The 16,830-nt window shown below is 38.6% G+C and overlaps 1 protein-coding gene across 2 annotated transcripts in view; it reads right to left on the bottom strand.

Annotated features, from left to right (window-relative positions):
* LOC122798822 (ubiquitin carboxyl-terminal hydrolase 47-like) overlaps positions 1-16,830 on the bottom strand; it is an 831,248-nt gene that overhangs the window by 635,421 nt on the left and 178,997 nt on the right. For both annotated transcript variants that reach the window (XM_044067947.1, XM_044067946.1), the window contains exons 5-6: positions 7,025-7,113; positions 4,424-4,576 (exon numbers count right to left, since the gene is read on the bottom strand). In XM_044067947.1, coding sequence (XP_043923882.1) covers positions 4,424-4,576; positions 7,025-7,113 — 242 coding nt within the window. The remainder of the gene's footprint in view (positions 1-4,423; positions 4,577-7,024; positions 7,114-16,830) is intronic.

Raw genomic sequence — 16,830 nt, 5'->3', positions numbered from 1 at the left:
GGCAGCTCCATCCTTAGCATCTTTTTCCCAATATACCCAGCATTCCTCCTCAGCACATGTCCAAACCAATGCAATCTTGCCTCTCTTGCTTTGTCTCCAAACTGTCCAACCTGAGCTGACCCTCTAATATACTGATTCTTAATTCTGTCCATCCTATTCACATTCAGTGCAAATCTTAACATCTTTAACTCTACCACAGCCAGCTCTGACTCCTGCCATTTTGTCAATGCCACCGTCTCCAACCCATATAACATAGCTGGTCTCACTACCATCTTGTAGACCTTCCCTTTCACTCTTACTGGTACCCGTCTGTCACAAATCACTCCTGAAACTCTTTTCCACCCATTCCACCCTGCCTATATGCTCTTCTTCATCTCTCTTCCACACTCACCATTACTCTCAACAGTTGATCCCAAGTACTTAAACTCATCCACCCTTACCAACTCTACTCCCTGCATCCTCACCATTCCTCTACCCTCCCTCTCATTTACACACATATATTCTGTCTTAGCCCTGCTGACCTTCATTCCTCTCCTTTTTAGAGCATATCTCCACCTCTCCAGGGTCTCCTTAACCTGGTCCCTACTCTCACTACAGATCACAATGTCATCTGCAAACATCATAGTCCATGGGTCTCCTGTCTGATCTCATCTGTCAAATAAGAAAGGGCTCAGAGCTGATTCTTGATGTAATCCCACCTCCACCTTAAACGTATCTGTCACTCCCACCAAAAGGGCTCAGAGCTGATTCTTGATGTAATCCCACCTCCACCTTAAACGTATCTGTCACTCCCACCGCAGTCCTCACCACTGTCACACTACCCTCGTACATATCCTGTACCACTCTTACATACTTCTCTGCCACTCCCGACTTCCTCATACAATACCACAACTCCTCTCTAGGCACCCTGTCATATGCTTTCTCTAAGTCCACAAAGACACAATGCAACTCCTTCTGACCTTCTCTGTATTTCTCCAACAACACTCTCAGAGCAAATATTGCATCTGTAGTGCTCTTTCCTGGCATGAAACCATACTGCTGATCACTAATCATCACCTCCCTTCTTAACCTAGCTTCCACTACTCTTTCCCATAACTTCAAGCTGTGACTGATCAATTTTATCCCTCTGTAGTTACTGCAGCTCTGCACATCACCCTTATTCTTAAAGATAGGTACCAAAACACTTTTTCTCCACTCCCCAGGCATCCCCTGACTTTCCAAATTTTCATTAAACAATCTGGTTAAGAATTCCACTGCCATTTCTCCTAAGCACCGCCATGCTTCCACTGGTATGTCATCTGGGCCAACAGCCTTTCCATTCTTCCTCCTTTTCATAGCTGTCCTTACTTCCTCCTTGCTAATCTGTTTCACTTCCTGATTGACTATCCCCACATCATCCAACCTTCTCTCTCTCATTCTCTTCATTCATCAGCCCTTCAAAGTACTCTTTCCATCTACCCAACACACTTTCCTCGCTTGTGAATACGATTCCCTCACTATCCTTTATCACCCTTACCTGCTGCACATCTTTCCCAGCTCTGTCCCTCTGTCTAGCCAGTCAATACAGGTCCTTTTCTCCCTCTTTAGTGTCCAGTCTCTCATACAATTCTCCATATGCCTTATCCTTAGCCTTCACCACCTCTCTCTTTGCCATGCGCCTCATCTCCTTATACTCATGTCTACTTTCTTCATCTCTTTGACAATCCCACTTCTTCTTCGCCAGCCTCTTCCTCTGTATACTCTCCTGTACTTCCTCATTCCACCACCAGGTCTTCTTGTCCTCCTTCCTCTGTCCAGATGTCACACTAAGCACCTTTCTAGCAGTCTCCCTTACTAGCTCTGCTGTAGTTACTCAGCTATTCGGTACCTCTTCACTGCATCCCAGTGCCTGCCTTAACTCTTCCCTGAACTCCACCTCACAATCATCTATTTTTAACTTCCACCATTTAATCCTTGGCACTGCTTTCACACTCCTCCTCCTCTTCTTGATCACCAACGTCATCCTACAGACCACCATTCTATGCTGCTTAACTACACTTTCCCCTGTCACCACTTTACAGTCTCCAATCTCCTTCAGACTGGCCCTCCTACATAGGATATAATCCACCTGTGTGCATCTTCCTCCACTCTTGTACGTCACCTATGCTCCTCCCTCTTCTTAAAATATGTATTCACCACAGCCATGTCCATCCTTTTTGCAAAATCCACAATCATCTGACCTTCTGCATTCCTCTCCTTAACACCATACCTACCCATCACTTCCTCATCCTCTCTGTTCACTTCACTAACATGCCCATTGAAGTCCGCTCCAGTCACTATTCTCTCACTCTTGGGTACACTCACCACTACTTCATCCAACTCACTCCAAATTTTTTCTTTCTCATCCATCGCACACCCAACTTGTGGAGCATATGCACTAACAACATTCATCATTACACCATCAGTGTCAAGCTTCATAAACATCACTCTATCAGACACTCTCTTCACCTCCAAAATACTCTTGGCATACTGTTCCTTTAAGATAACCCCTACCCCATTTCTCCTGCCATCCACACCATGACAGAACAATTTGAACCCGCCTCCTATACACCTGGCTTTACTTCTCTTCCATCTGGTCTCTTGCACGCACAATATATTAACCTTCCTTCTCTCCATCATATCAGCTAGCTCTCTCCCTATACCAGTCATACTGCCAACATTCAAAGTTCCTACCCTCACTACTACACTCCTAACCTTCCTTGTCTCTTCCTGACTTCGGGCATGCCTTCCCCCTCCTCTTCTCTAATTGCAAAATTAAATCTAGCAGATGTGTGTTTTTTGGTATGCTTATATAAAGCATTAGATTCTCAAGCACATTGAATATCTCTTAAGTGTTCTGAGATACATAACTACAGCAGACGTGATGTTTGACCCACATAAAATGCTGAGCAAGTATTTGTAGCTAAATATATAACCCAATCAGAAGTACAATTTCCATACACATTAATATTAAAAACTTTTGATGTATTCTTCGATGTAAATTGTTTACTTTTACAAATATATTTACAAAAACTACAATTTCTGCATGGGTAACAACCCACCAATAGCTCACCATCTAGAGTTTGTTTGTGAAGAGACCAATTCCTTATAAAATGTTTTTTATAATGGGTAAACCAACCACTCAAGGTTTTCCTCTTTCTAAACAAAAAGAGACATCTAGAGGGTATCAAGTCCCTCACCCAATCATCCATTAGTCAAATATTACAATGTTTTTGTACCAAATCCATAAAGAAATTGGCATTATTCCCAAAACTAGTAGTTAATCTAAGTTGTGCTACCTTTGTCTTCTTCACTCTATATTGTAATACCTCTGATCTATCAGTATTAGAAATACTAGTTAGTATCTATGCCACATTATTTCATTTATACCCCGATCACAAAACCTCTCAATCAAATCCAGTTGACATTTAGACAGCTCCTGATCCGAAGAGCAAATTCTCCACATTCTTAAAAATTGTAATTTCAGGATATTCCAGATTATATGTCGTGGGTTGCAACTGGTTGTATGCAGAAGGGTACTGAATTGGAGATGTTTCGTGAATATTGCACTAGACAATGTGCCATCTTCATTAACCATAATGTGCACATCTAAAAAAGTGATGCTAGTAGGATGAAAATTTATAGTAAATCAGACACCCCACTTATTCTCATTCAGATAATCAACAAATTATTCTTAATACATAGAATTAGACCTCATTTGTTCATTAATTTCAGTACTTGTGAGAAAACTGAAGCAGAGATTGTGATCAAGGTAAAAAAAAACCTTTACAAGGTCTAGGAAAAAAATGTACCATTAAGGTTCACCATATCCGTGTTACTCCAAATTTTATCTGCAATGGCGTATAAAGTGGATATAGTGCTGCCATCAACCTAAACGTCATGCTGGTTACTGCATGATAAGTATTTCTGAACTGTGTTGGCAAGATGAGGATAAACAAGTAATCTTCCTAACACTGGAAGTAAATAATGGGCCTAAAGCCAAGGCTAAAGAATGTACGGGAACACTTGGTAGGAGGGTAATGTCTCAGATTAGTTTATTGAAATTATAATTTAATTTATTTATATAATTTATTTATTGAAACTGGACTGGTATTTCTCTTATATCCTATAATAAATAAGGGTTGGATGAAATCTTGCTGTTCATGATTTTTGAACTAAACTTTCATTTGACAAGGATGAGTTCATATAGCTCAATATCTTTTTAACTCATCTCTTAACTACTTGATTTAGCTCTGTATCAGAGTATTACTGCTACTTCTTGAAATGTTTAGACAGCTTTCCTCTTACTGAGACAGATAATGTTCCCTGTAGGCTTATCATTACAGATCACTATTCCCTGGCACATTATGTTTACTGAAGTTGAATTAAATAACTCCATTCTTACCAGTGTTTTGAATGGTTTATTTTCAGGTGTCATTAGTGGTACAAGAATTTCTAGAACAGGAATCCTTTCTTCATCTTTATCTTCTTCTTTTTGTTTGTCTTTTTCTTCACATCGTTTACATTTCAGTGTACGGACCTGTGTAGTGCGGAATAGCTACAACATAATATATTAAAACAATAAGCAAATCTCTGAAGCAATTTTATTCTGTAAGAATCTATTCTGATGCAGTCACAAAAGTTGCAGATCTGATAAGTATTTAATTTATGCATTTAACTACACAGAATAAGATTATATTAACACATCTTAGAACTCATGTTAGGGAAATGTACAGACTATCACAATAATAATAATATGCTGATTAATACATCAAAAACTAAGCATATGAGATTTAGGACCCATAGATTGCAAGGTGACTATTTAATACAGCACACAGTGATCGGAAGCATAGATTCATTTAAGGACCTTTGTACATGGGTAGATCCAGTTTTGAGTTTTTCTTATCACATCAGCCAATTGGTTAATGACACTTACAAAACTATAGATTGTATCAAAAGATTTATGAAAGGTAGAAAATCTGATATGAAATCATTGTTTGTTTGTTAGTTATATTAGACCCAAACCTGTGTATGGAATAAAAATATGGAAACCTTATAAAAAACAGCAATGAGTAAAATGGAAAGAATACAGCAGAAATATACCAAGAATATCCACAGATGTGAAAATGTGTTAGTGTGAAAGACTAAAATATCTGAATTTGTGTGGTGTCTTATATCAATATTTAACAGGAGAGCTTTTTCAGGTATATAGGGCATTTAGAGTCAATTACATCTGGGAATGTTCGAGGTTATTAAAAGGTAGTAGAGAATCACCAGACAATCTATATAGAATATTATATAGGAATGAGAAGTGTACTAATTGGTTCTCTGAGACAGTAGCTGATACATGGAATAGACTACCAAATTACATTAAAGCAAAGCACTAGTTTAACTATGTCATTTAAACCTGGATACCTACATACACATAGATAATTAATTGATTTATACCCTAAACATTCACTTCTTAGTGTAACATCACATACTCCTATTACAGGACATAGTGTATCAATAACTCTAAAAGTACACTTATGTGTACAACCATTGTTTATTAAATGTTTAGCTAGTGCATTGGTAAGTACTTTTTTATGTATACCAGACACATTTTCAGAAATGTGTTCCTTTAACAATCTATTAGTTTCACCCACATATAAACAAATACATAGCTCACAATTAGCTAGATACACCAAGCTGGACATTTTCATGTTGCAAAACAGTTGAAAGAAAAAACTTTATTAGTCACAGAATGTTTGAAGTTATTATTTCTATTATTATAAGAACAAAATGACAATGAAAACAAGCTACAGGGGTTCTAGTAGTAACTTTATATCTAGATACTGGACAACTTTCCTTATGGGGTAGGTTCATAGGTGTTTACTAGGCTAATGACCACAGGGGCCTTTTTAAGCCTAGCCATGCATCCCAGATCTCTGACGAGTTCTCATACCCTTAATAATTGTAAGCAGGGGCTTGTGAGATGAAACATTTACAAGCATTGAACTGGGAGATAATTTCTTTTTTAAAATCCTTTCCCTTTTACAAACAAATTTCAGTGCAGCACCTCCCACATTTTTAATATAAAGCAAAGAAGATAGGACAATATTTAGTTTGTCTGTTGTACTTCATTACATATCTAGTGGATTGTGAAACACTAATAGATAGCAATAATTTGAAATGTCAGGATCTTCTAGAGGAAGTTCCAAAAACGCAGGGACTGAATGGCAGAAAAATGGACTTTACGAAATCTGAGATGTCCATTTCTCAGAAAATGTCCTTTCTCTGAGGTGTGGTGATCTCAAAGGTAGCATATATTAGTTTGGGTGGTGTGGGGAACTTGGCTCACATCAGTAGACTGTAAAAAAGAATTTTAAAGGAGAAGACCGATCTTCCAGATTTGGTTTTCAATTCCAGTTTGTCTCTGTTTTTTGGCTTGTCAGAGCTTGGCATTTTGAGTGCTGTGACTTCATCAGGAAAACACTAATAGACCTATTCATTTTATGATTATTTTGTGAAAAATAGGGTTTAGCAGCAGTATCATGTTCATTACGGACTCTATTTGTTTCAAGCATGTCTTTACTGGAACCTTTACATAGAAAATTATATGTAATTCAGTAATGCAGTCAGCGTCTTTCAGTATTAAATCTACTTGTGCATATGAATTGTCTACACCCAATTCCATTTTATACATGTCGAGGAATACTGTTATTATAAAGATACCTGCATATCTACACTTCCTTTCTAAAAACATCAGTACCAAATTCTTCTTGTACATAATAAATTCGAAGATTCAAATAACTAATAAAGTCAACAGAAAATGTCATTTTAAATTTTTGGAAGTTAGTCATGGTATGTAAAGAAGAAATAAAATTATTTAAACTATCCTGACTTCCACCTTCATAAAAATATCGTCAACAAAATGATTCTAAAAATAAATATCTGAGTTGTATAAAGCATTGTCATGTCTATAAAGAAATAATATTAGGTAAAAAAAAACATGAAACACATTTACCTCTAAAAACCCTTGAATTTGAGGTACAGTTCTTGCTATTTGGTTCATCAGCAATCTAAAATATTCACCAAGGTCATTTTGTTCCGACACTGTAATAGAAAGCAGATGTTAGCATATCTAATTTAGATACAGTATTGGAGTAGGATCCAGATCACTGACTCATAAGGCATTAGATAATGACTTATTCTGGCCTGCTTGTATGGCTGTATCATAATATTTGTATTTCAAGTACAGCAATTAGCAGCCTTAGCTTTTCTTGAAGCACTGGACCTAGTGCCTATATGATTTGTCACCACACACTGCCACCTAAGCAAATATTTTCCACATTTGTGAGTGTATATAGTCCGTGGTCTGAGGGTATCACTCCCAGTTAGAATGCAGCTGAGGCTAAGGACAGTGCAGTGTTGCTGGTTTGGTGTATTCTTTGTTCATGCTATGTTTTTCATGCAGTACAAATGAAAAAGATGCATTGTGATGAAGTGCAGAAGTGGCTGCTATATGAACTGCCCTTTTTACCAAAAGGGAGGAGAGACCACGATAGTGAGGGATTTTTTTTCAATGTGTCCTCATGTTGAGGAAGTTATACCCAGCCAAACTGACTAAAAGATGGACCGCACAAGAAGTCTGTATATGGCAAAGGTATGTCACTATTCAATGTGTGTTATACCCAGCCAAACAGACTAAAAAATGGACCACACAGTAAGTCTGTATAGGACAAACGTATGTCACAATTCAATGCATGTTGTACTCAGCCAAACAGACTAGAAGATGGACCACACAAAAAGTCTGTATAGGGCAAAATTATGTCATTATTCAATGCCTGTTATACCCAGCCAAACTGACTAAAAGATAGACCACACAAGAAGTCTGTATAGGGCAAAAGTATGTCACAATTCAATACATGTTATACCCAGCAAAACTGACTAAAACATAGACCACACAAGAAGTCTGTATATGGCAAAAGTATGTCACTATTCAGTGTGTGTTATACCCAGTCAAATAGACTAAAAGATGGATCACACAAGAAGTCTGTATAGGGAAAAAGTATGTCACTATTCAATACATGGTGCACCCAGCCAAAATGACTCAAAGATGGACCACACAAGAGGTCTGTATAGGGCAAAAGTATGTCACTATTCAATGCATGTTATACCCAGCCAAACTGACTAAAAGATGGACCACACAAGAAGTCTGTATAGGGCAAAGGTATGTCACTATTCAATGTGTGTTATACCCAGCCAAACAGACTAAAAAATGGGCCACACAATAAGTCTGTATAGGACAAAGGTATGTCACAATTCAATGCATGTTATACACAGCCAAACTGACTAAAAGATGGGCCACACAAGAAGTCTGTACAGGGCAAAAGTGTGTCACTATTTAATGCGTGTTATACCCAGCCAAACTAACTAAAAGATGGACCACACAAGAATTCTGTATAGGGCAAAGGTATGTCACTATTCAATGCATGTTATACCCAGCCAAACAGACTAAAAGATGGGCCACACAAGAAGTCTGTATAGGACAAAGGTATTTCACTATTCAGTACATGTTATACCCAGCCAAACTGACTAAAAGATGGACTGCACAAGAAGTCTGTATAGGGCAAAGGTGTGTCACTATTGAATGTGTGTTATACCCAGCCAAACTGACTAAAAGATGGACCACACAAGAAGTCTGTATATGGCAAAAGTATGTCACTATTCAGTGTGTGTTATACCCAGTCAAATGGACTAAAAGATGGATCACACAAGAAGTCTGTATAGGGAAAAAGTATGTCACTATTCAATACATGTTGCACCCAGCCAAAATGACTCAAAGATGGACCACACAAGAGGTTTGTATAGGGCAAAAGTATGTTATTATTCAATGCATGTTATACCCAGCCAAACTGACTAAAAGATGGACCACACAAGGGCAAAAGTGTGTCACTATTCAATGCATGTTATACCCAGCCAAACTGACTAAAAGATGGGCCACACAAGAAGTCTCTATAGGGCACAAATGTGTCACTATTTAATGCGTGTTATACCCAGCCAAACTGACTAAAAGATGGACTGCACAAGAAGTCTGTATAGGGCAAAGATGTGTCACTATTGAATGTGTGTTATACCCAGCCAAACTGACTAAAAGATGGACCACACAAGAAGTCTGTATAGGGCAAAGGTATGTCACTATTCGATGTGTGTTATACCCAGCCAAACAGACTAAAAAATGGACCACACAATAAGTCTGTATAGGACAAACGTATGTCACAATTCATTGCATGTTGCACCAGCCAAACAGACTAGAAGATGGACCACACAAAAAGTCTGTATAGGGCAAAATTATGTCATTATTCAATACATGTTATACCCAGCCAAACTGACTAAAAGATGGGCCACACAAGAAGTCTGTATAGGACAAAGGTATGTCACTATTCAATACATGTTATACCCAGCCAAACTGACTAAAAGATGGGCCACACAAGAAGTCTGTATAGGACAAAGGTATTTCACTATTCAGTACATGTTATACCCAGCCAAACTGACTAAAAGATGGACTGCACAAGAAGTCTGTATAGGGCAAAGGTGTGTCACTATTGAATGTGTGTTATACCCAGCCAAACTGACTAAAAGATGGACCACACAAGAAGTCTGTATATGGCAAAAGTATGTCACTATTCAGTGTGTGTTATACCCAGTCAAATGGACTAAAATATGGATCACACAAGAAGTCTGTATAGGGAAAAAGTATGTCACTATTCAATACATGTTGCACCCAGCCAAAATGACTCAAAGATGGACCACACAAGAGGACTGTATGGGGCAAATGTATGTTATTATTCAATGCATGTTATACCCAGCCAAACTGACTTAAAGATGGACCACACAAGGGCAAAAGTGTGTCAGTATTCAATGCATGTTATACCCAGCCAAACTGACTAAAAGATGGGCCACACAAGAAGTATCTATAGGGCACAAATGTGTCACTATTTAATGCGTGTTATACCCAGCCAAACTGACTAAAAGATGGAATGCACAAGAAGTCTGTATAGGGCAAAGATATGTCACTATTCAATGCATGTTATACCCAGCCAAACTGACTAAAAGATGGACCACACAAGAAGTCTGTATAGGGCAAAGGTATGTCACTATTCGATGTGTGTTATACCCAGCCAAACAGACTAAAAAATGGACCACACAATAAGTCTGTATAGGACAAACGTATGTCACAATTCATTGCATGTTGTACCCAGCCAAACAGACTAGAAGATGGACCACACAAAAAGTCTGTATAGGGCAAAATTATGTCATTATTGAATGCCTGTTATACCCAGCCAAACTGACTAAAACATGGACCACACAAGAATTCTGTATAGGGCAAAGGTATGTCACTATTCAATGCATGTTATACCCAGCCAAACAGACTAAAAGATGGACTGCACAAGAAGTCTGTATAGGGCAAAGATATGTCATTATTCAATGCATGTTATACCCAGCCAAACTGACTAAAAGATGGACCACACAAGAAGTCTGTATAGGGCAAAGGTATGTCACTATTCAATGCCTGTTATACCCAGCCAAACTGACTAAAACATGGACCACACAAGAATTCTGTATAGGGCAAAGGTATGTCACTATTCAATGCATGTTATACCCAGCCAGACTAAAAGATGGACTGCACAAGAAGTCTCTATAGGGCAAAGATATGTCACTATTCAATGCATGTTATACCAAGCCAAACTGACTAAAAGATGGACCACACAATAAGTATGTATAGGACAAACGTATGTCACAATTCATTGTATGTTGTACCCAGCCAAACAGACTAGAAGATGGACCACACAAAAAGTCTGTATAGGGCAAAATTATGTCATTATTCAATACCTGTTATACCCAGCCAAACTGACTGAAACATGGACCACACAAGACGTCTGTATAGGGCAAAGGTATGTCACTCTTCAATGCATGTTATACCCAGCCAAACAGACTAAAAGATGGACTCCACAAGAAGTCTGTATAGGGCAAAGATATGTCACTATTCAATGCATGTTATACCCAGCCAAACTGACTAAAAGATGGACCACACAAGAAGTCTGTATAGGGCAAAGGTATGTCACTGTTCAATGTGTGTTATACCCAGCCAAACAGACTAAAAAATGGACCCCACAATAAGTCTGTATAGGACAAACGTATGTCACAATTCAATGCATGTTGTATCCAGCCAAACAGACTAGAAGATGGACCACACAAAAAGTCTGTATAGGGCAAAATTATGTCACTATTCAATGCATGTTATACCCAGCCAAACTGACTAAAAGATAGACCACACAAGAATTCTGTATAGGGCAAAAGTATGTCACAATTCAATGCATGTTATACCCAGCCAAACAGACTAAAAGATGGACTGCACAAGAAGTCTGTATAGGGCAAAGATATGTCACTATTCAATGCATGTTATACCCAGCCAAACTGACTAAAAGATGGACCGCACAAGAAGTCTGTATAGGGCAAAGGTATGTCACTGTTCAATGCATGTTATACCCAGCCAAACAGACTAAAAGATGGACCACACAAGAAGTCTGTATATGGCAAAAGTATGTCACTATTCAGTGTGTGTTATACCCAGTCAAATAGACTAAAAGATGGATCACACAAGTAGTCTGTATAGGGAAAAAATATGTCACTATTCAATACATGTTGCACCCAGCCAAAATGACTCAAAGACGGACCACACAAGAGGTCTGTATAGGGCAAAAGTATGTCACAATTCAATGCATGTTATACCCAGCCAAACTGACTAAAAGATGGGCCACACAAGAAGTCTGTATAGGACAAAGGTATTTCACTATTCAATACATGTTATACCCAGCCAAACAGACTAAAAGATGGGCCACACAAGAAGTCTGTATAGGACAAAGGTATTTCACTATTCTGTGCGTGTTATACCCAACCAAACTGACTAAAAGATGGACTGCACAAGAAGTCTGTATAGGGCAAAGGTGTGTCCCTATTGAATGTGTGTTATACCCAGCCAAACTGACTAAAAGATGGACCACACAAGAAGTCTGTATATGGCAAAAGTATGTCACTCTTCAATGCGTGTTATATCCAGCCAAACAGACTAAAAGATGGACCACACAAGAAGTCTGTATATGGCAAAAGTATGTCACTATTCAGTGTGTGTTATACCCAGTCAAATAGACTAAAAGATGGATCACACAAGAAGTCTGTATAGGGAAAAAGTATGTCACTATTCAATACATGTTGCACCCAGCCAAAATGACTCAAAGATGGACCACACAAGAGGTCTGTATAGGGCAAAAGTATGTTATTATTCAATTGCATGTTATACCCAGCCAAACTGACTAAAAGATGGACCACACAAGGGCAAAAGTATGTCACTATTCAATGCATGTTATACCCAGCCAAACTGACTAAAAGATGGACCACACAAGAAGTCTGTATAGGGCAAAGGTATGTCACTATTCAATGCATGTTATACCCAGCCAAACAGACTAAAAGATGGAATGCACAAGAAGTCTGTATAGGGCAAAGATATGTCACTATTCAATGCATGTTATACCCAGCCAAACTGACTAAAAGATGGACCACACAAGAAGTCTGTATAGGGCAAAGGTATGTCACTATTCGATGTGTGTTATACCCAGCCAAACAGACTAAAAATGGACCACACAATAAGTCTGTATAGGACAAACGTATGTCACAATTCATTGCATGTTGTACCCAGCCAAACAGACTAGAAGATGGACCACACAAAAAGTCTGTATAGGGCAAAATTATGTCATTATTCAATGCCTGTTATACCCAGCCAAACTGACTAAAACATGGACCACACAAGAATTCTGTATAGGGCAAAGGTATGTCACTATTCAATGCATGTTATACCCAGCCAAACTGACTAAAACATGGACCACACAAGAATTCTGTATAGGGCAAAGGTATGTCACTATTCAATGCATGTTATACCCAGCCAAACAGACTAAAAGATGGACTGCACAAGAAGTCTGTATAGGGCAAAGATTTGTCAATATTCAATGCATGTTATACCCAGCCAAACTGACTAAAAGATGGACCACACAAGAAGTCTATATAGGGCAAAGGTATGTCACTATTCAATGCCTGTTATACCCAGCCAAACTGACTAAAACATGGACCACACAAGAATTCTGTATAGGGCAAAGATATGTCACTATTCAATGCATGTTATACCCAGCCAGACTAAAAGATGGACTGCACAAGAAGTCTCTATAGGGCAAAGATATGTCACTATTCAATGCATGTTATACCAAGCCAAACTGACTAAAAGATGGACCACACAATAAGTATGTATAGGACAAACGTATGTCACAATTCATTGTATGTTGTACCCAGCCAAACAGACTAGAAGATGGACCACACAAAAAGTCTGTATAGGGCAAAATTATGTCATTATTCAATACCTGTTATACCCAGCCAAACTGACTGAAACATGGACCACACAAGACGTCTGTATAGGGCAAAGGTATGTCACTCTTCAATGCATGTTATACCCAGCCAAACAGACTAAAAGATGGACTCCACAAGAAGTCTGTATAGGGCAAAGATATGTCACTATTCAATGCATGTTATACCCAGCCAAACTGACTAAAAGATGGACCACACAAGAAGTCTGTATAGGGCAAAAGTATGTCACTGTTCAATGTGTGTTATACCCAGCCAAACAGACTAAAAAATGGACCACACAATAAGTCTGTATAGGACAAACGTATGTCACAATTCAATGCATGTTGTATCCAGCCAAACAGACTAGAAGATGGACCACACAAAAAGTCTGTATAGGGCAAAATTATGTCACTATTCAATGCATGTTATACCCAGCCAAACTGACTAAAAGATAGACCACACAAGAATTCTGTATAGGGCAAAAGTATGTCACAATTCAATGCATGTTATACCCAGCCAAACAGACTAAAAGATGGAATGCACAAGAAGTCTGTATAGGGCAAAGATATGTCACTATTCAATGCATGTTATACCCAGCCAAACTGACTAAAAGATGGAACACACAAGAAGTCTGTATAGGGCAAAGGTATGTCACTGTTCAATGCATGTTATACCCAGCCAAACAGACTAAAAGATGGACCACACAAGAAGTCTGTATATGGCAAAAGTATGTCACTATTCAGTGTGTGTTATACCCAGTCAAATAGACTAAAATATGGATCACACAAGAAGTCTGTGTAGGGAAAAAATATGTCACTATTCAATACATGTTGCACCCAGCCAAAATGACTCAAAGACGGACCACACAAGAGGTCTGTATAGGGCAAAAGTATGTCACAATTCAATGCATGTTATACCCAGCCAAACTGACTAAAAGATGGGCCACACAAGAAGTCTGTATAGGACAAAGGTATTTCACTATTCAATACATGTTATACCCAGCCAAACAGACTAAAAGATGGGCCACACAAGAAGTCTGTATAGGACAAAGGTATTTCACTATTCTGTGCGTGTTATACCCAACCAAACTGACTAAAAGATGGACCACACAAGAAGTCTGTATATGGCAAAAGTATGTCACTCTTCAATGCGTGTTATATCCAGCCAAACAGACTAAAAGATGGACCACACAAGAAGTCTGTATATGGCAAAAGTATGTCACTATTCAGTGTGTGTTATACCCAGTCAAATAGACTAAAAGATGGATCACACAAGAAGTCTGTATAGGGAAAAAGTATGTCACTATTCAATACATGTTGCACCCAGCCAAAATGACTCAAAGATGGACCACACAAGAGGTCTGTATAGGGCAAAAGTATGTTATTATTCAATTGCATGTTATACCCAGCCAAACTGACTAAAAGATGGACCACACAAGGGCAAAAGTATGTCACTATTCAATGCATGTTATACCCAGCCAAACTGACTAAAAGATGGACCACACAAGAAGTCTGTATAGGGCAAAGGTATGTCACTATTCAATGCATGTTATACCCAGCCAAACAGACTAAAAGATGGAATGCACAAGAAGTCTGTATAGGGCAAAGATATGTCACTATTCAATGCATGTTATACCCAGCCAAACTGACTAAAAGATGGACCACACAAGAAGTCTGTATAGGGCAAAGGTATGTCACTATTCGATGTGTTATACCCAGCCAAACAGACTAAAAATGGACCACACAATAAGTCTGTATAGGACAAACGTATGTCACAATTCATTGCATGTTGTACCCAGCCAAACAGACTAGAAGATGGACCACACAAAAAGTCTGTATAGGGCAAAATTATGTCATTATTCAATGCCTGTTATACCCAGCCAAACTGACTAAAACATGGACCACACAAGAATTCTGTATAGGGCAAAGGTATGTCACTATTCAATGCATGTTATACCCAGCCAAACTGACTAAAACATGGACCACACAAGAATTCTGTATAGGGCAAAGGTATGTCACTATTCAATGCATGTTATACCCAGCCAAACAGACTAAAAGATGGACTGCACAAGAAGTCTGTATAGGGCAAAGATTTGTCAATATTCAATGCATGTTATACCCAGCCAAACTGACTAAAAGATGGACCACACAAGAAGTCTATATAGGGCAAAGGTATGTCACTATTCAATGCCTGTTATACCCAGCCAAACTGACTAAAACATGGACCACACAAGAATTCTGTATAGGGCAAAGGTATGTCACTATTCAATGCATGTTATACCCAGCCAAACAGACTAAAAGATGGACTGCACAAGAAGTCTCTATAGGGCAAAGATATGTCACTATTCAATGCATGTTATACCCAGCCATACTGACTAAAAGATGGACCGCACAAGAAGTCTGTATAGGGCAAAGATATGTCACTATTCAATGCATGTTATACCCAGCCAAACTGACTAAAAGATGGACCACACAATAAGTCTGTATAGGACAAACGTATGTCACAATTCATTGCATGTTGTACCCAGCCAAACAGACTAGAAGATGGACCACACAAAAAGTCTGTATAGGGCAAAATTATGTCATTATTCAATGCCTGTTATACCCAGCCAAACTGACTAAAACATGGACCACACAAGAAGTCTGTATAGGGCAAAGGTATATCACTATTCAATGCATGTTATACCCAGCCAAACAGACTAAAAGATGGACCGCACAGGACGTCTGTATAGGGCAAAAGTATGTCACTATTCAATGCAGGTTATACCCAGCCAAACTGACTAAAAGATGGACCACACAAGAAGTCTGTATAGGGCAAAGGTATGTCACTATTCAATGCATGTTATACCCAGCCAAACAGATTAAAAGATGGACTGCACAAGACGTCTGTATAGGGCAAAGATATGTCACTATTCAATGCATGTTATACCCAGCCAAACTGACTAAAAGATGGACCACACAAGAAGTCTGTATAGGGCAAAGGTATGTCACTGTTCAATGTGTGTTATACCCAGCCAAACAGACAAAAAAATGGACCACACAATAAGTATGTATAGGAGAAACGTATGTCACAATTCATTGCATGTTGTACCCAGCCAAACAGACTAGAAGATGGACCACACAAAAAGTCTGTATAGGGCAAAATTATGTCATTATTCAATGCCTGTTATACCCAGCCAAACTGACTAAAACATGGACCACACAAGAATTCTGTATAGGGCAAACGTATGTCACTATTCAATGCATGTTATACCCAGCCAAACAGACTAAAAGATGGACTGCACAAGAAGTCTGTATAGGGCAAAGATATGTCACTATTCAATGCATGTTATACCCAGCCATACTGACTAAAAGATGGACCACACAAGAAGTCTGTATA

This window comes from Protopterus annectens, chromosome 3.part1, assembly GCF_019279795.1.
Source record: "Protopterus annectens isolate FY-2018-M chromosome 3.part1, PAN1.0, whole genome shotgun sequence".
In the NCBI taxonomy this organism is placed as follows: Eukaryota; Metazoa; Chordata; order Ceratodontiformes; family Protopteridae; genus Protopterus; species Protopterus annectens.
The sequence above is the reverse complement of the archived record's forward strand: the minus strand, read 5'-3'. Positions and strand labels throughout refer to the sequence as shown.